The sequence below is a fragment of the Gobio gobio genome (genome assembly GCF_949357685.1).
Source record: "Gobio gobio genome assembly, chromosome: 13".
Taxonomy (NCBI): Eukaryota; Metazoa; Chordata; class Actinopteri; order Cypriniformes; family Gobionidae; genus Gobio; species Gobio gobio.
The window spans coordinates 6,049,942-6,075,801 of NC_137106.1; the positions used below are offsets into that span (position 1 = coordinate 6,049,942).

Genomic DNA, 25,860 nt, shown 5'->3' on the forward strand with positions numbered 1-25,860 from the left:
AATTATATTAATTATTAATGTAGTAATAATGTATTATTATTATTATTATTATTATTATTATTATTACTTTTAATTTTTAGTAATAGTTTATTATTTTTGTTAAATGTATTATATATTAGTATGTATTTAATATTTACTTTATTTTATATATATATATATATATATATATATATAAAACTTATATTAATAATAATATTTATTTATTATTATTATTAGTAGTAGTAGTAATACTTCAAATTTTATTCATTTGTTATTTTTTATTTAATTTATTGTTTACTATATTATTTTTATTATTTAATATATTTGTTATAATAATTATATTAATTAATTATTAATTTAGTAAGAATTTATTATAATTATTATTATTATTACAATTACATTTTTATTACTTTATTTTTTATTGTTTTTATTATATATTATTATGTATTTATTATTTATTTTATATATTTTTTATATTAATTATATTATTAATTTAGTAATCATTTATTATTATTATTATTAGTAGTAGTAGTAGTAGTAGTAGTAGTAGTAATTATATTTGTATTAATATATTATTTGTATTAATTTATTATTTTTATTTAATTTATTATTTACTATTATTATAAGTAATCATTTATTATTATTATTATTAGTAGTAGTAGTAGTAATACTTATATTGTTATTAATTTATTATTTTTATTTAATTTATTATTTGCTATTATTATAAGTAATAATTTATTATTATTACTATTATTACAGTAGTAGTACTAGTAATAAATAATAATAATTGCATTTTTTTATTTATTTATTATTTTTATTTATTTATTGTTTACTGTATAATAATTGTTGTATTATTTCATATATTTGTTATAATAATTATATTAATTATTCATTTAGTAATAATTTATTATAATTATTATTATTGCAAGTACATTTTTATTACTTTGTTTTTATTTAATTTATTGTATATTATTATGTATTTATTATTTACGTTATTAGTTTTATTTTAGATATTTGTTATATGAATTATATTATTAATTTAGTAATCATTTATTAGTATTATTATTAGTAGTAGTACTAGCAATACTTATTTTTATTAATTTATTTGTAATATATTATCATTATTACATGATCCTTTTTATTAGTTGTAGTAGTAATACTTTTTATATATTTATTAATTATTTACTTTATAGTTTTATTATTTTATATATTCATTATATTTTATATATATTATATTATTAGTTTACATAGTATAAATACACTAATATTAAATAATAACTGTAAAATCCAGGTATTTCATGCAGATGAAAACCTGCGTGCTGTTAAGAGTATGGTATGCCAGTGTTGTACTTTTATGAGTGAATTTAATATATTCTTTTTCATCCTCCTTCTCTTCTTCTTCTTCTTCTTCTTCTTCTTCTTCCTCCAGATCGAACAGTTTTGAAGTCATTGCCTTAGATGGCGTTTGCACGCACGTTCTTCAATTTTGCACGGCAGGAGAAAGCACAGACTGGCTTCAAGCAATATCAACCAATATCAACGATCTGACGCAGGAGAGTGTAAGTAACATTCATTATCTGCTGTAAGTGAAGCCATGGGTCTGTGAACTACAGCGATAGACATCCACTGGTGAATGAAGTGGACTCTGATGATAAACAAGTCAATTAAGGCTGATGCTCATATTTCATGCATTGACATTCTGCTGCAAATGCACTGGACTGCATGCCAGAAAACTGGACGCCATTTCATGACAGTCCTCGGGTTGAAATATGAATATCTTACTGGAGCTTTGCTGTGTTCGGACTTTCTGCATCTTACAGAACATTTGCAGGAGAAAGCACTGAAACGTGTGTGTTTCTCCCATCTCATGTTGTTTACAGTCCTCCATATATAATACTCTTTATTTGTGAATCTTACAAAGTCACGCCTGGGTTGTGTTTCGCCTCAAGATCAAAAGAGAACATTAGAAATGATATTTCGACAGTGACAAGTGTCTGATGCTTTCTGTCAGCTTTATGAACCGTGTCAAAGAGAGCAAAACTTGTTGTTTTAGTATATTTTTTATATTTATTTCTCTTTTTTTGGCTTTGTTTTGGAGTCATCTCAAGTTTCTTGAGTGAAGCAATTATTGCTTATTATCAAATATATACTTTACAATTTAAAAGTATGTTTATTATTAACATGCTTTTATTTATTTATTCTTTCATTGCATTACTGAGGATTAGGGAAGCATTACATTTGCTTCATTGTCCTGAAAATAATAAAACAATGCAGAAATGATTCATTATTCAGGGCGCCATTTCTTTATGCATACTATTCATTTCTTTATTTACTTATTTATTTATTTTATGTTGTTATTGTTTGGACAATTAATCCATTATTTTTTATATTATTATCCATATAATATATTATAGAACGTAATATCTTTTTTTATTATTTATGAATATAATAACAGCATGAGTATTATATGACTATTATATTAAATTGTAAATCATTGTATGTGTGTGTATATATCTATATATCATGATTTATAATATAACATAATCCAATATAATGTAATAGTGGTTGAGGTAAAGTAATATTAAATAAATTGTATTAAATATGAAATTATAATAACACATTATTTTATAATTATCTTGTTATATTATATTAATTATATTATATTATATTATATTATATTATATTATATTATATTATATTATATTATATTATATTATATTATATTATATTATATTATATTATATTAATTATATTATATTATATTATATTATATTATTATATTAATTATTAGGTATATATGCAGTATATAGTGCAGTCAAATCTACTAATTGTGATTTATTTATTATAATATAATATTAATTTATTATTTTATATCATGTTATTTTATGTTATGTTATATTACATTATTTTGATTATATTATATTATATTACATTAATTTATTTTATGTTATATTACATTATTTTGATTATATTAATTATATTATATTATATCATTTTAATGTATTATATTATGTTATGTTATATATTATATAATATTAATTATATTATATTATTAGTTATATATATAGTGCTGTCAAATCTACTGATCGTGATTTATTTTATATTATATTATATCATATTAATTATAAATTATATTGTATTAATTTATTACATTATATTATATGAATTATAAATTAAATTATATTATATAAATTATTAATTATATTATATTATATTACGCTATATTAATTTATTACATTATATTATATTATATTAATTATAAATTATATTATATTATATTATATTATTAGTTATTAAATTGTTGTTAGTTATCAAATCTACTAATCGTGATTTATTTTATATTATATTATACTGTATTATATTATATTACATTATATTATATTAATTATATTATTTTATTTTATATGACAGTATATGAATGTATTTGTTTTTTTTATTTAGCAGGATATTTGTAGATATTTCTCGTGAGATTCACCTCTTATGAAGGGATTGTTTTTCTCCAAAAATAATCTCTCACTAATAATGCATTGCTTTCTGTAAAATAAAAAGCAACATAAAGGTCAGTTGAGTTTCTCCAGATTCCTGCTTTCTTGGGCCCAATTCATAAGTCATAATGCAGCTCTCAGAACCAAGCGCTCGCCAAGAATATCGGCTAACGATCTCATTTCCTGTGCGTTGTTTTAATTAGTGCGCTGATGATCCAATGGGCTTTTTCTCCGGCGTGCACTAACTGACTGTCACACAGCTGCCTGTTTTACGTGCAATTACTGCCTTACGTCAGCTAATGATGGAGACGGAGACTGATTGCTGAACGGCCAATTAACAGCTGATTGTGTGTGCCAGAGGGAAGCGGAACTGTTATTGTGCTGACCTATAACCTATAAATAGAGCGTGTGACACATGCTTGAGCAGCGAGGATGATGGGAGATGAGTGTTGTTTGACACATTCTGACCCGCGAGCGGATTATTGGCTGATAAGTCGACTTTGGCTGTGATTCAGTGGCACGTCGATATACTGTCAATCACTGCTGACAAGCGGGACTTATTTAGAAAGAGAGCAGCCTCCAAAGCAGCCGCTGTTTGTACACTTCATGAGCTTAAAATACATTCTTCCTGTATCTATTATGAAGGTGTGTATATATGTGTATAATATTTGTTTTAATGCATTATAGGGCTGTATGCTTTCTTTAAGAATGTCAATTAATAATACTTGCCTATTCATGGTTTCACCTTTTACGAGTGTAATACATATTCATTAGATTTAGTCATTATAATGATTTATGAATATACTGCATTATACACTACATTGCCAAAAGTATTGGGACGCCCCTCCAAATCATTGAGTTCAGGTGTTCAATCACTTGATGGCCACAGGTGTATAAATCCAGCACTAGGCCTGCAGACGCTTCTACACACATTAGTGAGAGAATGGGTCTCTCTCAGGAGCTCAGAGAACTCAAGCGTGGTACCTTAAGTCCATTCGGGACATTTCCTCACTACTAAATATTCCACTCTCTCAACTGTTTGTGGTGTTATAACAAAGTGGAAGCGATTGGGAACAACAGCAACTTAGCCACGAAGTAAAATCACAGAGCGGGGTCAGCGCATGCTGAGGGTCACAGAAGTCGCCAACTTTCTGCAGAATCAAGAGCTCCAGACCTCCAAACTCCTGTGTCCTTCAGATGAGCTCAAGAACAGTGAGCTCATCCAAGCCTTACATCACCAAGTGCAATGCAAAGCGTGGGATGCAGTGGGGTAAAGTGCGCCACCATTGGACTCTAGAGCAGTGAGACGTGTTCTCTGGAGTGACCAATCACGCTTCTCTGTCTGAGAATCCCATGGATGAGTCTGGGTTTGGCGGTTGCCAGGAGAACGGGACTTGCCTGACTGCATTCTGCCAAGTGTAAAGTTTGGTGGAGGGGGGATTATGGTGTGGGGGTTGTTTTTCAGGGGTTGGGCTTGGCCCCTTAGTTCCAGTGAAAGGAACTCTTAATGCTTCACCAAGACATTTTGGACAATTTCATGCTCCCAACTTTGTGGGAACAGTTTGGGGACGGCCCCTTCCTGTCCCAGCATGACTGACCAGTGCACAAAGCGTCGGCCCATAAAGACATGGATGAGCGAGTTTGGTGTGGAGGAACTGGACTGTCCTGCATAGAGTCCTGACCTCAACCCGACAGAACCGCTTTGGGATGAATTAGAGCGACTGGCCTTCTCGTCCAACATCAGTGCCTGACCTCACAAATGCGCTTCTAGAAGATTCCCATAAACACACTCCTGAACCTTGAGGAAAGCCTTCCCAGAAGAGCTGAAGCTGTTAGAGCTGCAAAGGGTGGACCAACTCCATATTAAACCCTACAGATTAAGAATGAGATGGCATTAAAGTTCATGTGCATGTAAAGGCATGCGTCCCAAAACTTTTGGCAATATAGTGTATGAACTTTTATACTGCAAGTGTTACCACACTGGAAAATGGAAGATTTCTGAACACATATGATAAATAGACATAGAAATAATATTATATCATAATGTGTATATATGTTTAGTAAAAGCTAAAAAAGTAAAAAAATAAATAAAAAAAAGACATAATATATTCTGTCATTTAATAAGTATTAAATGATCAATAGCTAATAGTATTTATATTACATACATTATATTTGTAATTAGTGATGAATATTTAATAATGAAAAATAATACATAATAATATAACTGAATGTCATATCATATTATTACATCAGTTTAATAATAATGTGGGAATGATAGGATATGATATGATTGATGATATGGTATGATGTTATATGATATGATATGATATATGATATGATGTTATATGATCTGATATATGATATTATATGATATGATATGATATGATATGGTATAATGTTAAATGATAGGATATTATATGATTGATGATATGGAATGATGTTATATGATATGATATGATATGATATGATATGATATGATATGATATGGTATGATATGGTATAATGTTATATGATAGGATATTATATGATTGATGATATGGTATGATGTTATATGATATGATTGATGATATGATATGGTATAATGTTATATGATAGGATATGAAATGAAATGATTGATGATATGGAATGATGCTATATGATAGGATATGATATTAGTTGAGCTACAGTGCTATTGCTGGGTCAGCTATTCACATGATAAACAAACAGAATAATATCATGAGTTATATATTTATATAATTTCAAAGTATATTATTAAATGATCAATAGCTAGTAATTTCATTATAGTCGTAATTATATAAATATGATAAATATTAAATAATGAAAAATATAATCCATTATAATATAGAACTGAATGACATATTGTATCAGTTAAAATAATATTAAAATAATATTAAAAAGCATAGGAACCATAAATAATCCAACACAGCAATGTTACTGTAGCTCATCTACTATTATATTATATTATATGTTATATAAATTATAATATTGCTGTATCAGGATATTCACATACGTTAAATAAACATAGAATAATAATACTATTAGTAATTATATATATTTTTTATTGTTTTAAAGTGATTCATCAGAATAAATATCTGGTAATTTAACTATAGTTGTAATTTGTAATAAATATTAAATAATGACAAATATGCAGAGTGAAAATACGTTCATTGATTTAGAAATGTTTCCATTTGTTTCAGATCAAGACGGCGAATAAATACTGTTCTCCTGATGATCAGGTGGGTCATTTGTACATCGACGTATTCCTCTGAATCTTATAGGAGAGAAAGTAATTATCTTATCTTATTGTACAGTTCTTTTACAGCCTCAGAATATGTCATAACCATAACAATAACACATCTCACTGCCATCGTGTAATGACCTCTGGCTCTTTGTTGCATTTTGATTAGTAATTCATAAGCAGCAGAGAGTAATTCAGTCATATTTACTCAGGAGAAATCCAATACTGGCAGAGGAAGCCCTGCCACTGTGTGCTGAACACACAGAGATGCTGGATTGATTTTCTCCTGCAGATTGTCCACATGGGTTGGGTGTGTGAGCAGCTCCAGGGCAGCGACGCCGGGCCGGCACAGCGCTGCAGGTTTGTGGCTCTGAGAGGCTCGTCTCTTCTCATCTTCAGGAGTCCTCCGGTAAGTTCATGCATAAGTTTACAAACACTCACACTCGTTCTGTGACAGTTTTCAGTCCTGCAGAGACGGACAGTATCTTCACACTCGAGGCAGTCGGGGTTTCTGGACACTCGCACCGTTGTTTGAACAAACAGCACTGCCACAAAACCAAGCCCTTATTATATTAATGATTCATTATTATTCATTTCACAGAGACCAGTATTAGTATCAGTGATACTGGCCTTCAGTCATAAAAATATGCCATTACAACAAATATAAAAAAAAACACAGTCTTTAAGCTGTTTCGACATTAATTTGGAGAGTAACTGAAATTATTACAATATAAAAATATTAAAAACTCTGATGTTTTTAATCGCAATTAATTCCTGGAAAAATATGTGATTAATTAGTATTTTTTTTATTATTGATTGATAGCACTAATTATATTATATTATAATATATTATAGTTTAATATATATAGTGCTGTCAAATCGATTAATTGTGATTAATCGCATCTAACATACAAGTTTGTGTTCACATAATATATGTGTGTATACATATATTATTACATATATATATATAAATATAAATATATATATATATATATATATATATATATATATATATATATATATATATATATATATATATATATATATATATATATATATATATATATATATATATATATATATATATATATATATATATATATATATAAATATAATATATAATAATATATGTATACACACATATATTATGTAAACCAAAATTGTGTGTGTGTGTGTGTGTGTGTGTGTGTGTGTGTGTGTGTGTGTGTGTGTGTGTGTGTGTGTGTGTGTGTGTGTGTGTGTGTGTGTGTGTGTGTGTGTGTGTGTGTGTGTGTGTGTGTGTGTGTGTGTGTGTGTGTGTGTGTGTGTGTGTGTGTGTGTGTGTGTGTGTGTGTGTGTGTGTGTGTGTGTGTGTGTGTGTGTGTGTGTGTGTGTGCGTGTGCATGCGTGCGTGCGTGTGTGTGTGTGAGAGACATATATACAATATATATACACACATATATTATATACACACACATATATTATGTAAACAAACTTGTGTTAGATGCGATTAATCAATTCGACAGCACTAATATATTATATATATATATATATATATATATATATGATATTCACTGATATATATAAACTGTATATAGATATAAATATATAGATATACATCTCATATACATATAATTTTGTTATTACTTAAATTATTTAACAACCGTATTTATGTATGTATTATATAATATATTAATAATAATATATATATATATATATATAAATAAATATATATATATATATATATATATATATATATATATATATATATATATATATATATATATATATATATATATATATATATATATATATATATATAATATATATATATAAAAATTATAAATGATTTTTTATATGAATAATTATAATAAATAATAAACAGGTGCATCTCAATAAATTCGAATGTCGTGGAAAAGTTCATTTATTTCAGTAATTCAACTTAAAAGGTGAAAGGAATATATTATATAGACTCTTTGCATGCAAAGTGTGATATTTCAGGCCTTTATTTGTTATAATTTTGATGATTATGGCTTACAGCTGGTGAAAACCCCAAATTCAAAATCTCAGAATTAATTACAAATTAGAATATTGTGAAAAGGTTCAGTATTGTAGGCACAAAGTGTCACACTCGAGTCAGATAATTAGTCCAGAACACCTGCAAAGGGTTCCTGAGCCCTTAAATGGTCTCTCAGTCTGGCTCAGAAGAATTCACAATCATGGGGAAGAGACCGCTGACCTGACAGCTGTGCAGAAACCATCACTGACACCTTCCACAAGGAGGGAAAGACTCTAAAGGGAATTGCAAAAGAAGTTGGATGTTCTCAAAGTGCTGTATCAAAGCACATTAATAGAAAGTTAAGTGGAAGGGAAAAGTGTGGAAGGAAAAGGTACACAAGCAGCAGGGATGACCGCAGCCTGGAGAGGATTGTCAGGAAAAGGCCATTCAAATGTGTGCGGGAGCTTCACAAGGAGTGGAGGCTGGAGTCACTGCATCAAGAGCCACCACCCACAGACGGATCCTCGGCCTCAAATGCCGTCAGAAGCGTCTGTCCTGGGCTAAAGAAGGAAAGAACTGGTCTGTTGCTCAGTGGTCCAGTCCTCTCTTCTGATGAGAGCAAGTTTTGCATCTCATTTGGAAACCAAGGTCCCAGAGTCTGGAGGAAGAATGGAGAGGCACAAAGTCCAAGATGCTTGAAGTCCAGTGTGAAGTTTCCCCAGTCTGTGTTGGTTTGGAGAGCCATGTCATCGGCTGGTGTTGGTCCACTGTGCTTTATTAAGTCCAGAGTCAACGCAGCCATCTACCATTTTAGAGCACTTCATGCTTCCTTTAGTAGACAAGCTTTATGGAGATGCTGACTTCATTTTCCAGCAGGACTTGGCACCTGCCCACACTGCCACTAGTTTTGTAATTAATTTTTCTTTAAAAAAAGCAAGACAAAATAGTAAAAAGTACATTTTTACTATTTAATTGATGCAATGGTGAAAAAATTGGCTAAATAAATGATTTTTTTTTTTTGAAAAACCGCGTTCAGTATTTGGCTGAATTTTCATTTCGGTGTATCTCGGTGTATAGATTTTGAATTTGGGGTTGTCATGTAAGCCATAATCATCAAAATTATAACAAATAAAGGCCTGAAATATCACACTTTGCATGCAATGAGTCTATATAATATATTACTTTCACCTTTTAAGTTGAATTACTGAAATAAATGAACTTTTCCACGACATTCGAATTTATTGAGATGCACCTGTAATTTCATTGGTACCTGAAATATAAATTAAAACTCACTGGCCAAACTCTATGGCCCGGTTTCACAGACAGGGCTTAGCCTAAACCAGGATTAGACCTTAGTTCAATTAGGACCAAGCGACAACCTCCTGCAGTTTCTCTTGAAGCCAATTCGGAAGTGACTTAAACTGCAGTTCATGGACTGGCCACTAGAGGCAGACTCCAGAAAGAGCAGAATCTCATTGAGCTCATGTTAAAATGCCCAACTTTACAGCAGAAGAACACATGTTTACAGTCTGGGACAAATTGTGGTTTTGGTCTATACGGCTCATTTTGCCCTTCATGACGACTGTGAGGGGGTGAGTTTATTTATAACTCATTTGTTTACATTATATAAAGCCTTAAAGTTCTGCATAATTACTTTTTTACAGTCTATGATTAGGACATTTAAGTAGCTTTTATAAATATGTCTTAAAAAAACATTACTGGTGTGCATTTTAAAACAAAACAATGGCATTGACATTTTATTAAAGATATGCTTTCAGCTAAAACAGCACAAACATGCACTATAGTCTGGGACTAGCTTAAGCCTTGTCTGTGAAACCGGGTGTATATATATATTTTAATCCTTCTGGAAAAGCCATGGACATCTTCTGGTCAATGTGGGAACCCTGAATAACATGTGAAATATTTCAAACCCTAGTGAATTAGATCAGGCCGGAAACCACTGCAATAATAGTGCACGTAGTATGACAGGTTCATATTCTGAACATACATTACCTGTCCTTTGGTGCTCTCAGACTCAGGACATCCATTCTAATTATATATAATCAATCTATTACTTTCTAATGGACTGTGGCGAGGAAAAGCCATTACCGCGGTGGTCTCGCACACATGCGTTATTTGTGACAAATGTTTTATCTTTGCCATTAAGCCTGAAGACACCGGTTTCATCAGGTATGAAATACAACCCTGTACTTTGTGTTGGCACTGTTTTGTGTGCTGTTTTCCTTCCTAATGCAATGTGATATTTAGCTTCAATTCACCGTCGTCCTCGACGTGACTCGGTTATTGGTGCATTAACGTTATTTGATCAATTTTGTGACCAAAATAACACTGCTGATATTTCATGAAATGTGCATTACTGAATTAATAAAGGGAGAATTGTAAGGAAACATAGCATTTAACATGCCTTAAAGCCAAGAGAGACATTGAGCAAATTCATTAGCATCTCATTATGTTTCAGATTTAGCTCTGTGTGCACAGAGAGAACAGACTGTTAAGTAAGCGCTGTGTCTCTCTAGGTCATGAAGAGGTAATTACTTCAAACTTTTTAATGCACATGAATTTTAATGGAAATGGCAGCGTTGAAATCTATTGCAGTCGGCAAAAAACAAGACAAGTGACGGCTAAGATGACCAGTGAAACTCGCAGCAGCATCTTTGTGTAGTCGGGTGGCTTGTGTTAACTAATGGTTAACAGTTTTGAACTGAAGGATTGTAAGTTCAAACCCACAGGAGTTGATCCAGAGACCTCAGCATTGTGCTTTAACCTCGGGTCACTGCAGGGAGACTGAAGGAAACCGCTAATTGCCTGCTGACTGTGGATGTGTTGTTACGTAACGGCATGATTTCTTTCTGTGTGTTTCTATCAGGTCCTGGCGTCGGACTGGGCTCAAGCAGAGGCTAGTTTTCACCTCTGTGAGGTTCTCTTTAAGGTTCATAAGGTACAAACACACATGGCTGTATAAATAGATGCCTGTTGCTCTGTTTGTCTTTTGTTTGTCCGTTTGTCTCGCAGGTGACTGACATGTATCGCTTTTCAAACAGATTACATAAACACAGAGTATTTGTTTTCGATTTGGTTTAAAACCTGACATTTCAGCGTTTCTTTAGACATACACTCACCTAAAGGATTATTTGGAACACCTGTTCAATTTCTCATTAATGCAATTATCTAATCAACCAATCACATGGCAGTTGCTTCAATGCATTTAGGGGTGTGGTCCTGGTCAAGAGACAATCTCCTGAACTCCAAACTGAATGTCAGAATGGGAAAGAAAGGTGATTTAAGCAATTTTGAGCATGGCATGGTTGTTGGTGCCAGACGGGCCGGTCTGAGTATTTCACAATCTGCTCAGTTACTGGGATTTTCACGCACAACCATTTCTAGGGTTTACAAAGAATGGTGTGAAAAGGGAAAAACATCCAGTATGCGGCAGTCCTGTGGGCGAAAATGCCTTGTTGATGCTAGAGGTCAGAGGAGAATGGGCCGACTGATTCAAGCTGATAGAAGAGCAACTTTGACTGAAATAACCACTCGTTACAACCGAGGTATGCAGCAAAGCATTTGTGAAGCCACAACACGCACAACCTTGAGGCGGATGGGCTACAACAGCAGAAGACCCCACCGGGTACCACTGATCTCCACTACAAATAGGAAACAGAGGCTACAATTTGCACGAGCTCACCAAAATTGGACAGTTGAAGACTGGAAAAATGTTGCCTGGTCTGATGAGTCTCGATTTCTGTTGAGACATTCAGATGGTAGAGTCAGAATTTGGTGTAAACAGAATGAGAACATGGATCCATCATGCCTTGTTACCACTGTGCAGGCTGGTGGTGGTGGTGTAATGGTGTGGGGGATGTTTTCTTGGCACACTTTAGGCCCCTTAGTGCCAATTGGGCATCGTTTAAATGCCACGGCCCACCTGAGCATTGTTTCTGACCATGTCCATCCCTTTATGACCACCATGTTCCCATAATGCACCATGTCACAAAGCTCGAATAATTTCAAATTGGTTTCTTGAACATGAGTTCACTGAACTAAAATGGCCCCCACAGTCACCAGATCTCAACCCAATAGAGCATCTTTGGGATGTGGTGGAACGGGAGCTTCGTGCCCTGGATGTGCATCCCACAAATCTCCATCAACTGCAAGATGCTATCCTATCAATATGGGCCAACATTTCTAAAGAATGCTTTCAGCACCTTGTTGAATCAATGCCACGTAGAATTAAGGCAGTTCTGAAGGCGAAAGGGGGTCAAACACAGTATTAGTATGGTGTTCCTAATAATCCTTTAGTTGAGTGTATGTCTCATGTTTGTGAGACAAGTATTCACTAAGCTAGAGGTCCTTTTCTGAAGACTATCTGAATGAACGTCTTTGAGAGAGAGGCTGCTGATCGCGCATCATGTTTGTTTTCTTTATTTTGCAAAAAGCAAAACATTCATAATGTTATAATGTTACCGATTATAATGATGTATAACACTTGCCTGAATGATAAAAAATGACAGAGTTATTTGAGTCTCCTGGGCACTGATAAGAAAAAAAGAGAGCCGATCGTGCCGGCGTGACCGCCGACTCGAGGGGGTTAAAGTGAACATGGATTCAAAATGTACTTTCCTAAGTACTATTCCTGTCTAACCGTGCACATGATTAATCCGTGCATATACAGTCAAACCTAGATTTATTCTGACACCTTTAACATTTTCTCACAGTTTATTCGCTATGGATTAGAAAATGGTAATAAAATATGACAACTTTGTCAGAACAAATGCATCTTGATAATGTCAGATCACTTTGATAGAAAGGGATGTAATGGATTACATTCAGCTGTTAAATTTAAGAACACAATTAGATAACACCAATTTAGGTCAACCAATGACCAAGCAATGCTTCATTTAGTTCAGTCTGTGGTGTCAAAGGTCACATTAGCAATTACAGAAAAAACACTGAAGCCAAACATGCTCAGCTCAAAGTGTCTGAATCATTTTGCTCCCAAATGTGTCACTGTATGAAGAATTTTTGGGTGTAATATGTCACAGTTTACTTTATTTTGCTCTCCTCACTTACATAAATGAACTATAGTGTCCTGCACACATTAGTGAAACATCATATCTGTGCCTGAATCATTTTTGGTTTGACTGTATATATATTAGTGCTGTCAAATCCATACACATATTAAATAAACACAAACTTTTATGTTAGATTCGATTATTCGCGATTAATCGATTTGACAGCCCTAATATATATATAATGTGGGTGAATCTATAATTGTGGGTACATTTGGTGTCATTATTTTTAGTCATTATGACTCATTGTCATGGATCACAAGATGTTACAGCAGGTCAGAACAATATAATATTTTCTGTAAATAGTGTCTTATATAGCTGAAAATCATAATTTCTTGTTGTCCGAATTAGTCTGTATTATCATACACTAGGGCTGTGTATCACCAACAATGTCACGATACGATACGCATCACGATACTGAAGTCACGATACGATACGTATCACAATATGGATCAATTTGCAATTACATTTCTTTTGAGCAGAGTTTAGTAACAGTAATATCTGTTTATTGAATAACCAGTGTTAAAACAGCTGTGATAACTGAAAAACTATTTTGTTTTTGTCATAAAAAAAAACAATGAGGTAAATGAAATAACTAAATTGTCACAAATAAACTTTGGAAAGGCTTGGTTCAATATTGATTATTTTGGATATATATCAGGTACAATACATGGCAAATTTTGGAATGTAAAACAAATCTTGCGATAAATCTAAAATCTAAAACAAATTTGGGAAAACAAATCTCTTAACTAATGCTAACTAATAATATTAAAGGTAAAAATGAACTGATTTGTACAAACACTTAAATTACACTAAATTACATGTTTTTTAATAATAATAAAGTTATAATATTAACTTTACAAATTACATAATCAAATACATATTTTTTTAAATATAAACATTTAAATGGTGGCTGTCATAAAAACTTGCCAGATTAATTCAAACATGCATTAAATATTGAAGAACATTACAAATTATAATGAATATGGAATATGGTGCATATATTTAGCAAAATGCTCCTCTCTAGAGTACATTTTTCTAGCTGTCCAACGAATATGGACACTGGATATGTTTTTTTCTGAGGTGAATGTGACGTTACATGACACCTTTCCGCGTTTGAAACACTGATCGAGTGATTCCATGTGACATGATACGAATTTCAGTAAGTTGTACTCTATCTTTTAACACACGTTCAGATGTTAATTCATGTTTATTTCGCGCTGTAACTGGTATTAAGTATTAAGTTGGAAGAGAAGATCTGTTCACCTGCGCTGCGCACGGCCTCTTCTCTTGAGCTGAGCTGCGCCAAAGCGATCTCACGCCACAGCGCCAAAACGGTATTTATGTTTTTGAATTTCGTAATAAAATGGACGAAATTTGAAATCCGAGACTTTGTTTTATATCAATAGCAACAAAGCACAAAGAGTATTGCTATTTAATGGATGTGAGGCGCGCTGCAATGTTCCGTTCATTCATTAACTTAAAACCTCTTCTCCATTTTGAATGTCTTGCACTGCTGCTCACGTTGCGTTGATTACATTCAAAAGCACACAGTATCGATATGCGCATCGTCAGGAGTTCATGACGATGTATCGTTGTATCGTTATTCTGAGCACAGCCCTATCATACACCCATGGGCGTCTGGTCTGAAAACCAGGTGTGTTCAGGAGCATTGTTGGAGTGTTTTTAGGAACTGAAAACGACTGCACCATTGACCAACACACACCTGCTCTAAAGTCCATAGCGCAGTATTTTTGTGTTATTTAAAGGGTGTGTTAGTAATATGTGACAACACAACGTGTGTACACTGCTCATTACACACACATTTTAAATATTAAAAATAAAAGGATTCCTCTCTGGAGAAGCGTTCAGTCTTTCCTCCATATGAATCCGCCATTGCATGAGCACAGCTGGCTTTTAAAGGGAAAGGGAGATGAGACTCCGATTGGTTTATTGCACGTTACACCCAAAACACAATCATGACTCATTAAGAGACGAGGCACAACCCTTTTTGATCATGCATCTGGTGCACAGACCGTTTTTTCCGTTCGTTAAACTAGCAAAAGTGGATTCAGACACGCCCTAAGAACAGCTGCGCCATGAGCTTCAGACAATGAGCTCAGATCATTAAAATAGGGCCTTATGTATCGTTGTGTAATCAAAATATTTTATTTTACTTTTCTTTTTTTGAATTTCATTTATTTTATTTATAATACCCTAAATAGTAATTTTCATAATTCTACAACATTAAATTGTTGAAAAATAATTTGTATCTTATAAAAATATGCGTCAATTCTGTTACCGTATCATACTTTGCCTTTAAATTTGTGGAATTATCTCTCACAACTGTGTAAGATACAGGAAGTGATGTCCCTTTCCCTCACTGATAAGACCTGACGCTCTGAAAGATGTGTGCTTTCTCTTAAAAAATATTTTAATCTAAAAAGTTATCATGTAAAACGGCAAAATTTTAATTATTAACAAGAAATTAACACTTATGTTCAGCAAAGGTGCATTACATTGATCAAATGTGACAGTAAAGGCATTTATAATGTTACAAAATATTCTATTTCAAATAATTTTATACTATATTCATTTGAACTTTCTATTCATCCAAAAAAAATCATGAAAATAAAAAGCATCACATTTTCCACGGATATTAAGCAGCACAACTGTTTCCAACATTGATAATAAATCATCATATGAGAATGATTTCTGAAGGATCATGTGACACTGAAGACTGGAGTAATGATGATAAATTCAGCTTTGATCACAGGAATAAATGACACTTTACTATATATTCACATAGAAAACAGCTGTTTTAAATTAAAATAATATTTCACAATATTACAGTTTTTACTGTATGTTTGATCAACAGCCATGTTGAGCTTAAGAGACTTCATACCAACTCCAAACTTTGAATGGAAGTTTATAGATTTATATTTTTCATTTTTCTTGCAAAAAAACCAAATAATTTATCTGCTTCACATTAAACTTTAATTCAGATGTTCTGCGTCTCTTTTTTGCTGTTTAGTTATGGATAGCCGAAGACTGCTGGATACAGACCAAGTTTTATATGGGCCTCCAGCAGGACGGTGAGCTGCGGGACAGTGAACCCTTCTGCTTTAGTGTGCTTGTGGGTCACGGCCAGAGCTTCTGCTACAGCGTTGAGCTGGGCTCAGACCTGGTGCTGTGGGAGAAAGCCTTTCAGAGAGCCGTGTTCATGGAGGTGCAGAGAGTTCGGGTGAGTACTGACACTCAAGGGCTGAGCAGACTTACACAACTACCATAACTTCACAAAACCTATATATAAATATATATACATACAGGGCTTGACATGAACTTTTTTGCTCAGCAGTCACTGTGGTTTTCCTGTGGCTGGTGGTTTAACTGGCCACAATTTTGACATCATAACCATGGAGAAAAACTCATATCTCATAATTTGTCAGCAGGAATATTAGGCTGCTGTCACTTTAATGTGGCGTTCACACCGGACGCGAATGACGCAAATAAATTGTGCTATTCACGTAAAGTTGGACGCTTGAACATTTTGAGTTTACTCGCTTCATTCGCTCGTGACATTCACTGCACAACAGACGCGAATTCGCGTCATGGGCGGGGCTTCTGCCAGCGGCTCGTCTCGTTGAAAAAATGGCTGACATGGGCTGTGACATGGGTCTTTTTTGTTAAAAATCTACTGTTAATGTGTGACAAAACGTAGTTTTAAGACTTTTTCAGGCAATAATGTAGTTGTTTAAAGCTCAAATGTGTGGTTTATTTATAAAAAGAGCGCCTATTTGAACATGTGATCTGGTGTTTTTGGAGTTGTAAGCTCCAGTGGATCAGCAGCGCTCATTAACCCCGGCGAGAGCAGCCTTTCCTCAGCCAGTCCTTCTGCCGTCTGCCGCTGGCTCTGTGGCGTCTAGAACTATAATTCGTCTTGTGTTGATGTAACGGCCGATCTTTGGTCTCATGGATCTATAATTTGTTCCCTGGCAAATCGTTTAGGCTGAGGGCATAGTAAAGTTTCATTACCTTTTTATTTTTAGGCTATTTAACTTTACGTTACCGTTGTAGCCGACTAGCACTGACTTTGAATGTTTGACTGAATTGTTTGCTTTATTTCATGTATAGCTTCTTATACCTTTTACTTATACTTTTGTATTATTGATCAAACATAAACTTGCATTTAACAAAAAGAGACTGGGTTGTGTTTCATGTCATTTAATGTTATCACAGTGATAATCATATTGTCTGAACCAGATATTAATATATGATTAATATAAACCAGATTTTCTCATCATTGTTGTCACTACTAGAGCAAGCTCCTGATTGGTTAACGCGGCGCGAATATCCGCCAAAGTTCCGATTTTTCAACTTGAGTGATTTGCGCAATTTGCACGATCAAAATGCTCAATTCGCATCATTCGCGCGAATCGCGCCGCAGAATGCCATTTCGTGTCTCTGCATTGACTTAACATTTAAATCACTCGCGCAAATCACGTCATTCGCGTCCGGTGTGAACGCACCATAAGACCTGATGCACAGGTCCATTATACTGTTACACATGCGTTTTCTTTCTCAACTGTTTACGTTCACTTATAACAGAACTGACTGTGTTTTCGTGAAAACTTGCCAAGACCGGCATTTTGACTTTATTTAGTGGCTATTTGACTGTTTAAGCGCAATAAGCACCGAAAAAGAACTTGAGGGAGGCTTTTTGTGTGTGTACTTTGGGTGTGAGCACAAAATTTGCGGGAATGAGTAAAATTAGCAGTTTGTTGTGTATGGGGCGGTGTAGCCGCTGACCCCTGTCCACCACCGAAAGAGCCAACAGTTGCACGTGAGCATCAGAACTGGACCACAGAGCAATGGAAGAAGGCGGCCTGGTCTGATGAATCACATTTTCTTTTACATCACGTGGATGGACGGGTGCGTGTGTGTGGCTTACCTGGGGAACACATGGCACCAGGTGCACTATGGGAAGAAGGCGTGGCGGCGGAGGCAGTGATGCTTTGGGCAATGTTCTGCTGGGAAACCTTGGGTCCTCCATCATGTGGATGTTACTTTGACACGTCCCACCTACCTAAGCATTGTTGAGACCATGTCCAGCCTTTCACGGTATTCCCTGGTGGCTGTGGCTCTTTCAGGAGATAATGCGCCGCCACAAAGCACAAATGCTTCAGGAATGGTTTGAGGAGCACAACAACGAGTTTGAGGCGTTGACTCGGCCTCCAAATTCCCCAGATCTCAATCCAATCGAGCATCTGTGGGATGTGCTGAACAAACAAGTCCAATCCACGGAGGCCCCACCTCGCAACTTACAGGACTTAAAGGATCTGCTGCTAACATCTTGGTGCCAGATACCACAGCACACCTTCTAGTGGAGTCCATGCCTCGACAGGTCAGGGCTGTTTTTGCAGCAAAAGGGGGACCAACACAATATAAGGTCATAATGTTATGCCTGATCTGTGTATATTTGCCCGTGTGACCTCACAGATCCTGCAAGACATCTCATATGTCAAAAGATCAATGCATTTCATGATTCTGTTCAGGCACGATATCAAATAGCAGTATTTGCAGTATTGAATTGTCCAGACGGGAGGATTTTCATTAATGCATTACAGAAATACGAACGAAGCAATGCAAACACTTTTTTTGCGTTGCGGTAACAAGAATACGTCTTTTAATTTAAAATATATATCCTGTCGATCAGCATTATGGCTTTAAAATACCTCTTCAAGAGATTAAACACAGAAAGCAAGCGGTATATGACGGGTGAACCGTTGATTCCTGCATCTGTCAGCAATGCAGGGCAATGCATGCGAGATCAGGAGCACGTCTGTGTCTGATTTGTGCGTTTCAAATGTTATTACTGCTTTAATTAAATTCCTCTGAAGACTCTTTTCTGTGAGACCTCTCCTCATTGAGCCGTTAAATTACCTCGACTATACAAAGGTCTAGCGCATCTCTGGTGTCGCCTTGAGCTCCTGCAGGGCGGCTATTATGAAGTATATGCTAACATAAGTTCATGGGATGAAGGGGATTTAAGTCTCAGCCGCTCCGGAGACTTGCGTTGCTCAAATTTAAGTCGTCTTAAACACCACCCGGGGTCAAACGCAGAGCGCCGCTTTACGGCGGTATCCGAATGACCCTCGAACGAATCTCCAGCACGCAAGTGTGCATTACTACGGGATGTTTATTTATGGCTCATGAGCATTATGCCGGTTTAGTGCTCTGCCAGCGGCGTGTTGGTCTCTCTGCAGTGTTTAATCAGCGCTGATTCGCTCAAACTTTGGCTTAGTGGAGCAGATTAGTGGCTCTCTGGATAAACTGCATATCATATTCCATGCCAGGCATCAAAATCCTCATCTAACACAGCGCTAACATTTTATTCGAGGCTAATTGAGGGAGTAAAGGCCACAAAAAGGCCTTTAAAAAGGCCCGTCATGACATGCCGCCGAGTTCTGACAGCGAAATTTACTACATGTGTCCGTTTTGATCTTAATTCTAAGGCCGATTATTTCGAGTGGCATTAGCGTGTCCTTGAAAGGCACATGAATGAGACGTCTGTGATGTGTTTCTTTGTGAGCGTCGCTCGCTTCAAGTGCTCGTATAGAGCGAGTCGCTCACTTTCAGATGAAATGCACCCCAAAATTACAGCTGGTGAATTGAATTCTAGAGTAAGCGGGGTGATTTGAGTTGGGGATTGCATTTGTATAGACATTAAAAGTAGTTGAAAGCTAAAAAAAAATGTCTAAAAGACTTTTATTTGAGTAACATCCTTTTAGGCCTGAACAATTTGGGAAAAACTTGAAAAATGTTGATGATTCTCAAAATTGTATGTTCACATACCATAAAGTGAACAGAGTAAAACATTTTGACCAATTCTATATGGCTATAAAATAATAACAATTGTTTATTGTTGATAAATAAAATGTATAAACAAAATACGCTTGTTGTAATATATATTGCAAATGAATAAGTGCTGGGGAAAAATTAATCGTGATTAATCGCATCCAAAATAAAAGTTTGTTTATTTTTTGATTTTATAGTTTATTATTATTAATTTTTATTTAAAAAGTATATATACAATAAGATATATATATATACAGTATATAGATGCAAATATTTCTTAAATATATACATGCATGTGTGTATGTATTTATATATATTCATAATAATTATACACAGTACACACACATTTATTATGTAAACACAAACGTTTATTTTGGATGCGTTTAATCACGATTAATTTTATATATTGTATAATATTGTAATAATACTGTTGTAAAATTAAAAATAATATTCATAAATATAATTATATTTTATAATACAGCTGAAAATTACAATGCTAATATTTATCTTACTTTCTGTCATTTCTTCAAATTTCTGAAACATTAAACCATCGAGCCAGTGATATTTTAGTTTCACTCAGATACTATTATAGTTTTTATTAATATTTCAAATTTCAGTTATGATTTTTATATTTTCCATTTTCATTTTAGTAATTTTGTAATTAGTTTTTTAGATCAAATCTTTTGATTTTTTAATATTTATTTCGGTTTTAGTTTTCAATAGGGATGCACAATATATCGGCCACCATATCGGTATCGGCTGAAAAATTATCATGTTTAATATTATCCTGATTAAGAAAATGTATCAGATATATTAAAGTCGAAAAATAATTTATTATTTCCTTCAGCTGAGACACTTCAGATGTGCACTGTTCACCATGATGGGTGTGGATTGCTTTAAATATGATTGGAATCACTTAAAAAAATGAAAATACAGTTCAGAGTCAGCACAAGGCGGTCATATCGGCTACATAACATTATAATTCATCATAATTGTGTATTTTGCACATTAATTTTAATGGTAAGGCTTTTGTTTTTGTAATCAGGCTCTCAAAAATTAATCAAAATTTGGATTTAGATTCATCGGCCGATATATCGGTTATCGGCCTTCAAATATAAAGAATAATCGGTATCTACCAAAATTTAAACTAAAAGTTAAACTATCAAGTTAAAATAAAATTAAATGAGAAATGTTGCCTTGGCAAGTTGCAAGTTTTAGTATTTTTAGCTTTTATTTTGCTGGTTTTCTGGCAAATAAAGATGTGCCGCAGGTTTCAGATTGAACTGCGTGTAAATGAACACTGTGTTTTGCTTCACACTGAAACCCACAGCGCATATATTTCAAATAATTAAATCACAGTCTTCGTGATGTGAAAATCGCGCTAAGCCATATTGCATTTATTTCAATATTCAGTATTATGCAGCCTTACTTTGCAGTTATATTGGGAGGGCTGATTCTTCAAATGCTATAAATAGTAAACAAGTGTGTACTAACAGGAAGTCAGCGTTCTTCAACCTAGTAATTTAGCATGTGGGAATGACAACAAGCCTCTTGCTCACACAAGCAACATATTTCTGTGTTGAATATCTATATGTGCCAAAATGTCATGACTTTAATCGTTGACATTCACAGGTATGCATTTGGCAGATGCTTTTATCCATTGCATTGCACATATTCGGTTCATGCATTCCCTGAGAATCCAACTCATGACCTTGATGTCTTACTGTTTGAGCCACAATAAATCATCTGCACTGGGAATATATTGTGCATGCCTTCTGTGGGTCTTTATGTTTAAATGTGTAATTTATGACATTTCCTCCCACCACATAACTAGTTAAATCAAGATATTACTTTTTCCTGTGGAGAGATTGTATCAGCACCTTCAGAACGTGAACGATTGGTTCAGACTCCGCCTCACATTTCTTTCTTTCTTTGATTGATTGACCGTTTCATTAAGAACTGCGAATACATTTCATGTTGACTATATTTCAGCAAATTGCACAGAAGTAGTCTTATTCATGAAATATTCATAACTCATAAGTTGTTGCATTGATTTGAATTAAAAGGTTATTACGAAATAAGAATTTTATGTATTTTTTTAGCTAATACTTAGGAGAGGACATGAATCTAGCACTGTGATTTGACTTGTTAAGGTCATTTGAAACATTTTCCATTAAATCCGTCAAAACCTTTTGTAGCACATGTCTATTCAAGGATTTGGAAGCAAAACACTTGGTGCATTTCCCCCCGCTTGCCGAAAAGAAGAGGGTCAGAAAGCAGCCCTGAGCCCGAGCTGTATTATTTTGTACCCTTAACCAGACATTTATAAATAATACAAAGGAACGAAGCTGTCAGAAATGATTTCAATCACTGCAGCGCTGAGATACAGAAAGGGCAACATGCAAAGCTCCCCGATTCATCCGCGTGTCTTTGCAGAGGACCTTCAGTCTGTAACGCTGGAAATACTGCGCTGATTATCTGCCTCTGTCCATCCAGAACGCTCCGCGACCAGCTCAAACCCCCCCTGAGCTCTTCCTGTTGTGAGCAGCACGTACTGTTGGACAGCAGTGTGACAGTTTTATGAGGCAGCGTGAAAGATTTTATAATCATTTTATATGGCGCATTCATGTGGGGAAGTCAGCGGGAGTTCAGGATCACAACTTCTTTGGGTTCAGTAAGTTGCGGTCGTGTTTAAATGAATGGACAGTTGCTCCTAAGGCAAGATCTTAACCAAAATCCACTGAAAATATCCACTTTTGAAATGACTGAAGACCGTAGTGCTCTTTCAGAGCATGTTAAAGGAGATTGTCCTACTTTCTTGTAATTCACGGTCAAAACAGTTGTAGCCAGGATGAAACTAAAGAAGTGTGTTTCTGCTTGTGAGGGAAAGATCACCTTGTTCAGCTTCCCAAATAATCCAGCATTAAGGGAACAGTGGATGCAGTTTGTTTTTCCGGTGTTCTGCAAGTGTGTGTGTGTGTGTGTTTTTTCCCGGTCATGAGTGGAAACTGGAGGCGGTGAGTGAAACTGCATTAAATGTGTGTGTTTTGTTGGCGCGTAAGTGCATATAATGTGAACAACACCAATATATAGTGAATTTAAAGTTATCCAGGGATAATGCCATGATGTAGTGTGTGTGTGTGTGTGCTCGTGTCTCTTTAGCTCCGCCCACTGCACGTGTAACCCCTCCTTTTCAACACGCTCGCTCCAAGCGGGACTCGAACCCGGGTCCACCGGCATGAGAGTCAGACATTGCTAGTGCGTGTCTTGAGATCAGAGGAGATCTCACTCCCATCCGGGTCACGGCACCAATGAACAGTTCCTGTTCTAAGCGGGACTCGAACCCGGGTCCGCCGGCATGAGTCAGACGCTCTAACAAGGAGGCTAAAGGCTGAAACCCCTAGCGTCAGTCGCTAGAGCATCTCTTGAGATCAGAGGAGTGAGGTTAACTCGCACAGCAACTACTAGCTGGCCTCCGTTACACTCACGCCCTAAACCTTACTCCCATCCGGGTCACGGCACCAATGTAACCCCTCCTGTTCGACCCGCCCACTCCAAGCGGGACTCGAACCCGGATCTGCCAGAATGAGAGTCAGACGCTTTAACAAGGAGACTAAAGGCTGCAACCCTAGCATCAGTCGCTAGACCATTTCTTGAGATCAGAGGAGTGAGGTTTACTCGCACAGCGCTACTAGCTGGACTCCGTTACACTCACCCCCCTAGACCTCACTCCCATCCGGGTCACGGCACCAATGTAACCCCTCACTCCAAGTGGGACTCGAACCCGGATCCGCCGGCATGAGAGTCGGACGCTCTAATAAGGAGGCTAAAGGCTACAACCCTTAGCGTCAGTTGCTAGAGCATCTCTTGAGATCAGAGGAGTGAGGTTTACTTGCACAGCGACTACTAGCCGGTCTCCGTTACACTCACCCCCTAAACCTCACTCTCATCCAGGTCCCGGCACCAATGTAACCCCTCCTGTTCAACCCGCGAGTCCAAGCGGGACTCGAACCCGGATCCGCCGGCATGAGAGTCAGACACTCTAACAGGGAGGCTAAAGGCTGCAACCCCTAGCATCAGTCAATAGAGCGTCTCTTGAGATCAGAGGAGTGAGGTTGACTCGCACAGCGAATACTAGCTGGCCTCCGTTACACTCACGCCCTAAACCTCACTCCCATCCGGGTCACGGCACCAATGTAACCCTTCGCTCCAAGCGGGACTCAAACCCGGATCCACCAGCATGAGAGTCAGATGCTACGGCAGATCCGGGTTTGAGTCCCGCTTGGAGCGGGAGGTTCGTACAGGAGGGGTTACATTGGTGCCGTGACCCGGATGGGAGTACGGTTTAGGGGGAAGAGTGTAACGGAGGCCAGCTAGTAGGCCGCCTATAGGCAACGGAGGCCGGCTATACACTGAAAAAAATGATTATGGCCCGATTAAATTAAGCATAGTTAATTTGTGCTCGTTTAAATAATTTAAATGTATTTTTTGATTATTATTTTTTTTTTTTGGTTTTATGGGAATTGCATGTGTTTTTGTTTCAATTGAGATCAAATAAATTGATTGCGACCACTTACGATAATTTTTTTTAGTAAATTCAACGAATTATTTTTTTCAGTGTAGGCTGCAACTCCTAGCGTCAGTCGCTAGAGCGTCTCTTGAGATCAGAGGAGTGAGGTTTACTTGCCCAGCGACTACTAGCTGGCCTCCGTTACACAAGCCTCCACGAGCTCAGCTGTTTTCTGAAAGAATCGGTACAGCGTATCTGTCTTTTATAAATATGATAAAAGTAAAGACTCTTCTGAGATGTGAAGGATGCAATACGAGGTACTCAATACTTAAGCAGAAACTGTGTGTGTTATGACCCCTTAATGACAGAAAGCAGCGGGTTTATTAGGCTACTGTCACTTTAAGAGCTGACATGGATCTGACACACAGTTTTTCACAACTCTTTACGTTCATTTAACACTTTTTCGCTCATTTAAGACTGTGCTCACGAGGATACTCGACAAAACAGGAATTTGAAAATTTTGTGTGTTTTTGTCCGTCAACTCAATGCGACATTAGAGCGCTGTCTGAAGCTGCTTTCTGTGCGCACGTTTCAGGTGTTTGTTCACAGAGAGCCGGGCCAGTACAGATTTGAGTTATTTTTTTCGTCTTATCGTGCTTGAATGGTTTAATAGCACTCAAATGAATGATAGCGTGATCATACTGTAGCGCAGCCAGAGGATGATG

At 35.6% G+C, this 25,860-nt stretch overlaps 1 protein-coding gene across 1 annotated transcript in view; it reads left to right on the top strand.

The window, feature by feature from the left end:
• sntg2 (syntrophin, gamma 2) overlaps positions 1 to 25,860 on the top strand; it is a 190,551-nt gene that overhangs the window by 126,976 nt on the left and 37,715 nt on the right. The window contains exons 10-14 of the mRNA XM_079833212.1: positions 1,409 to 1,538; positions 6,662 to 6,700; positions 6,995 to 7,111; positions 11,568 to 11,639; positions 16,802 to 17,011. Coding sequence (XP_079689338.1) covers positions 1,409 to 1,538; positions 6,662 to 6,700; positions 6,995 to 7,111; positions 11,568 to 11,639; positions 16,802 to 17,011 — 568 coding nt within the window. The remainder of the gene's footprint in view (positions 1 to 1,408; positions 1,539 to 6,661; positions 6,701 to 6,994; positions 7,112 to 11,567; positions 11,640 to 16,801; positions 17,012 to 25,860) is intronic.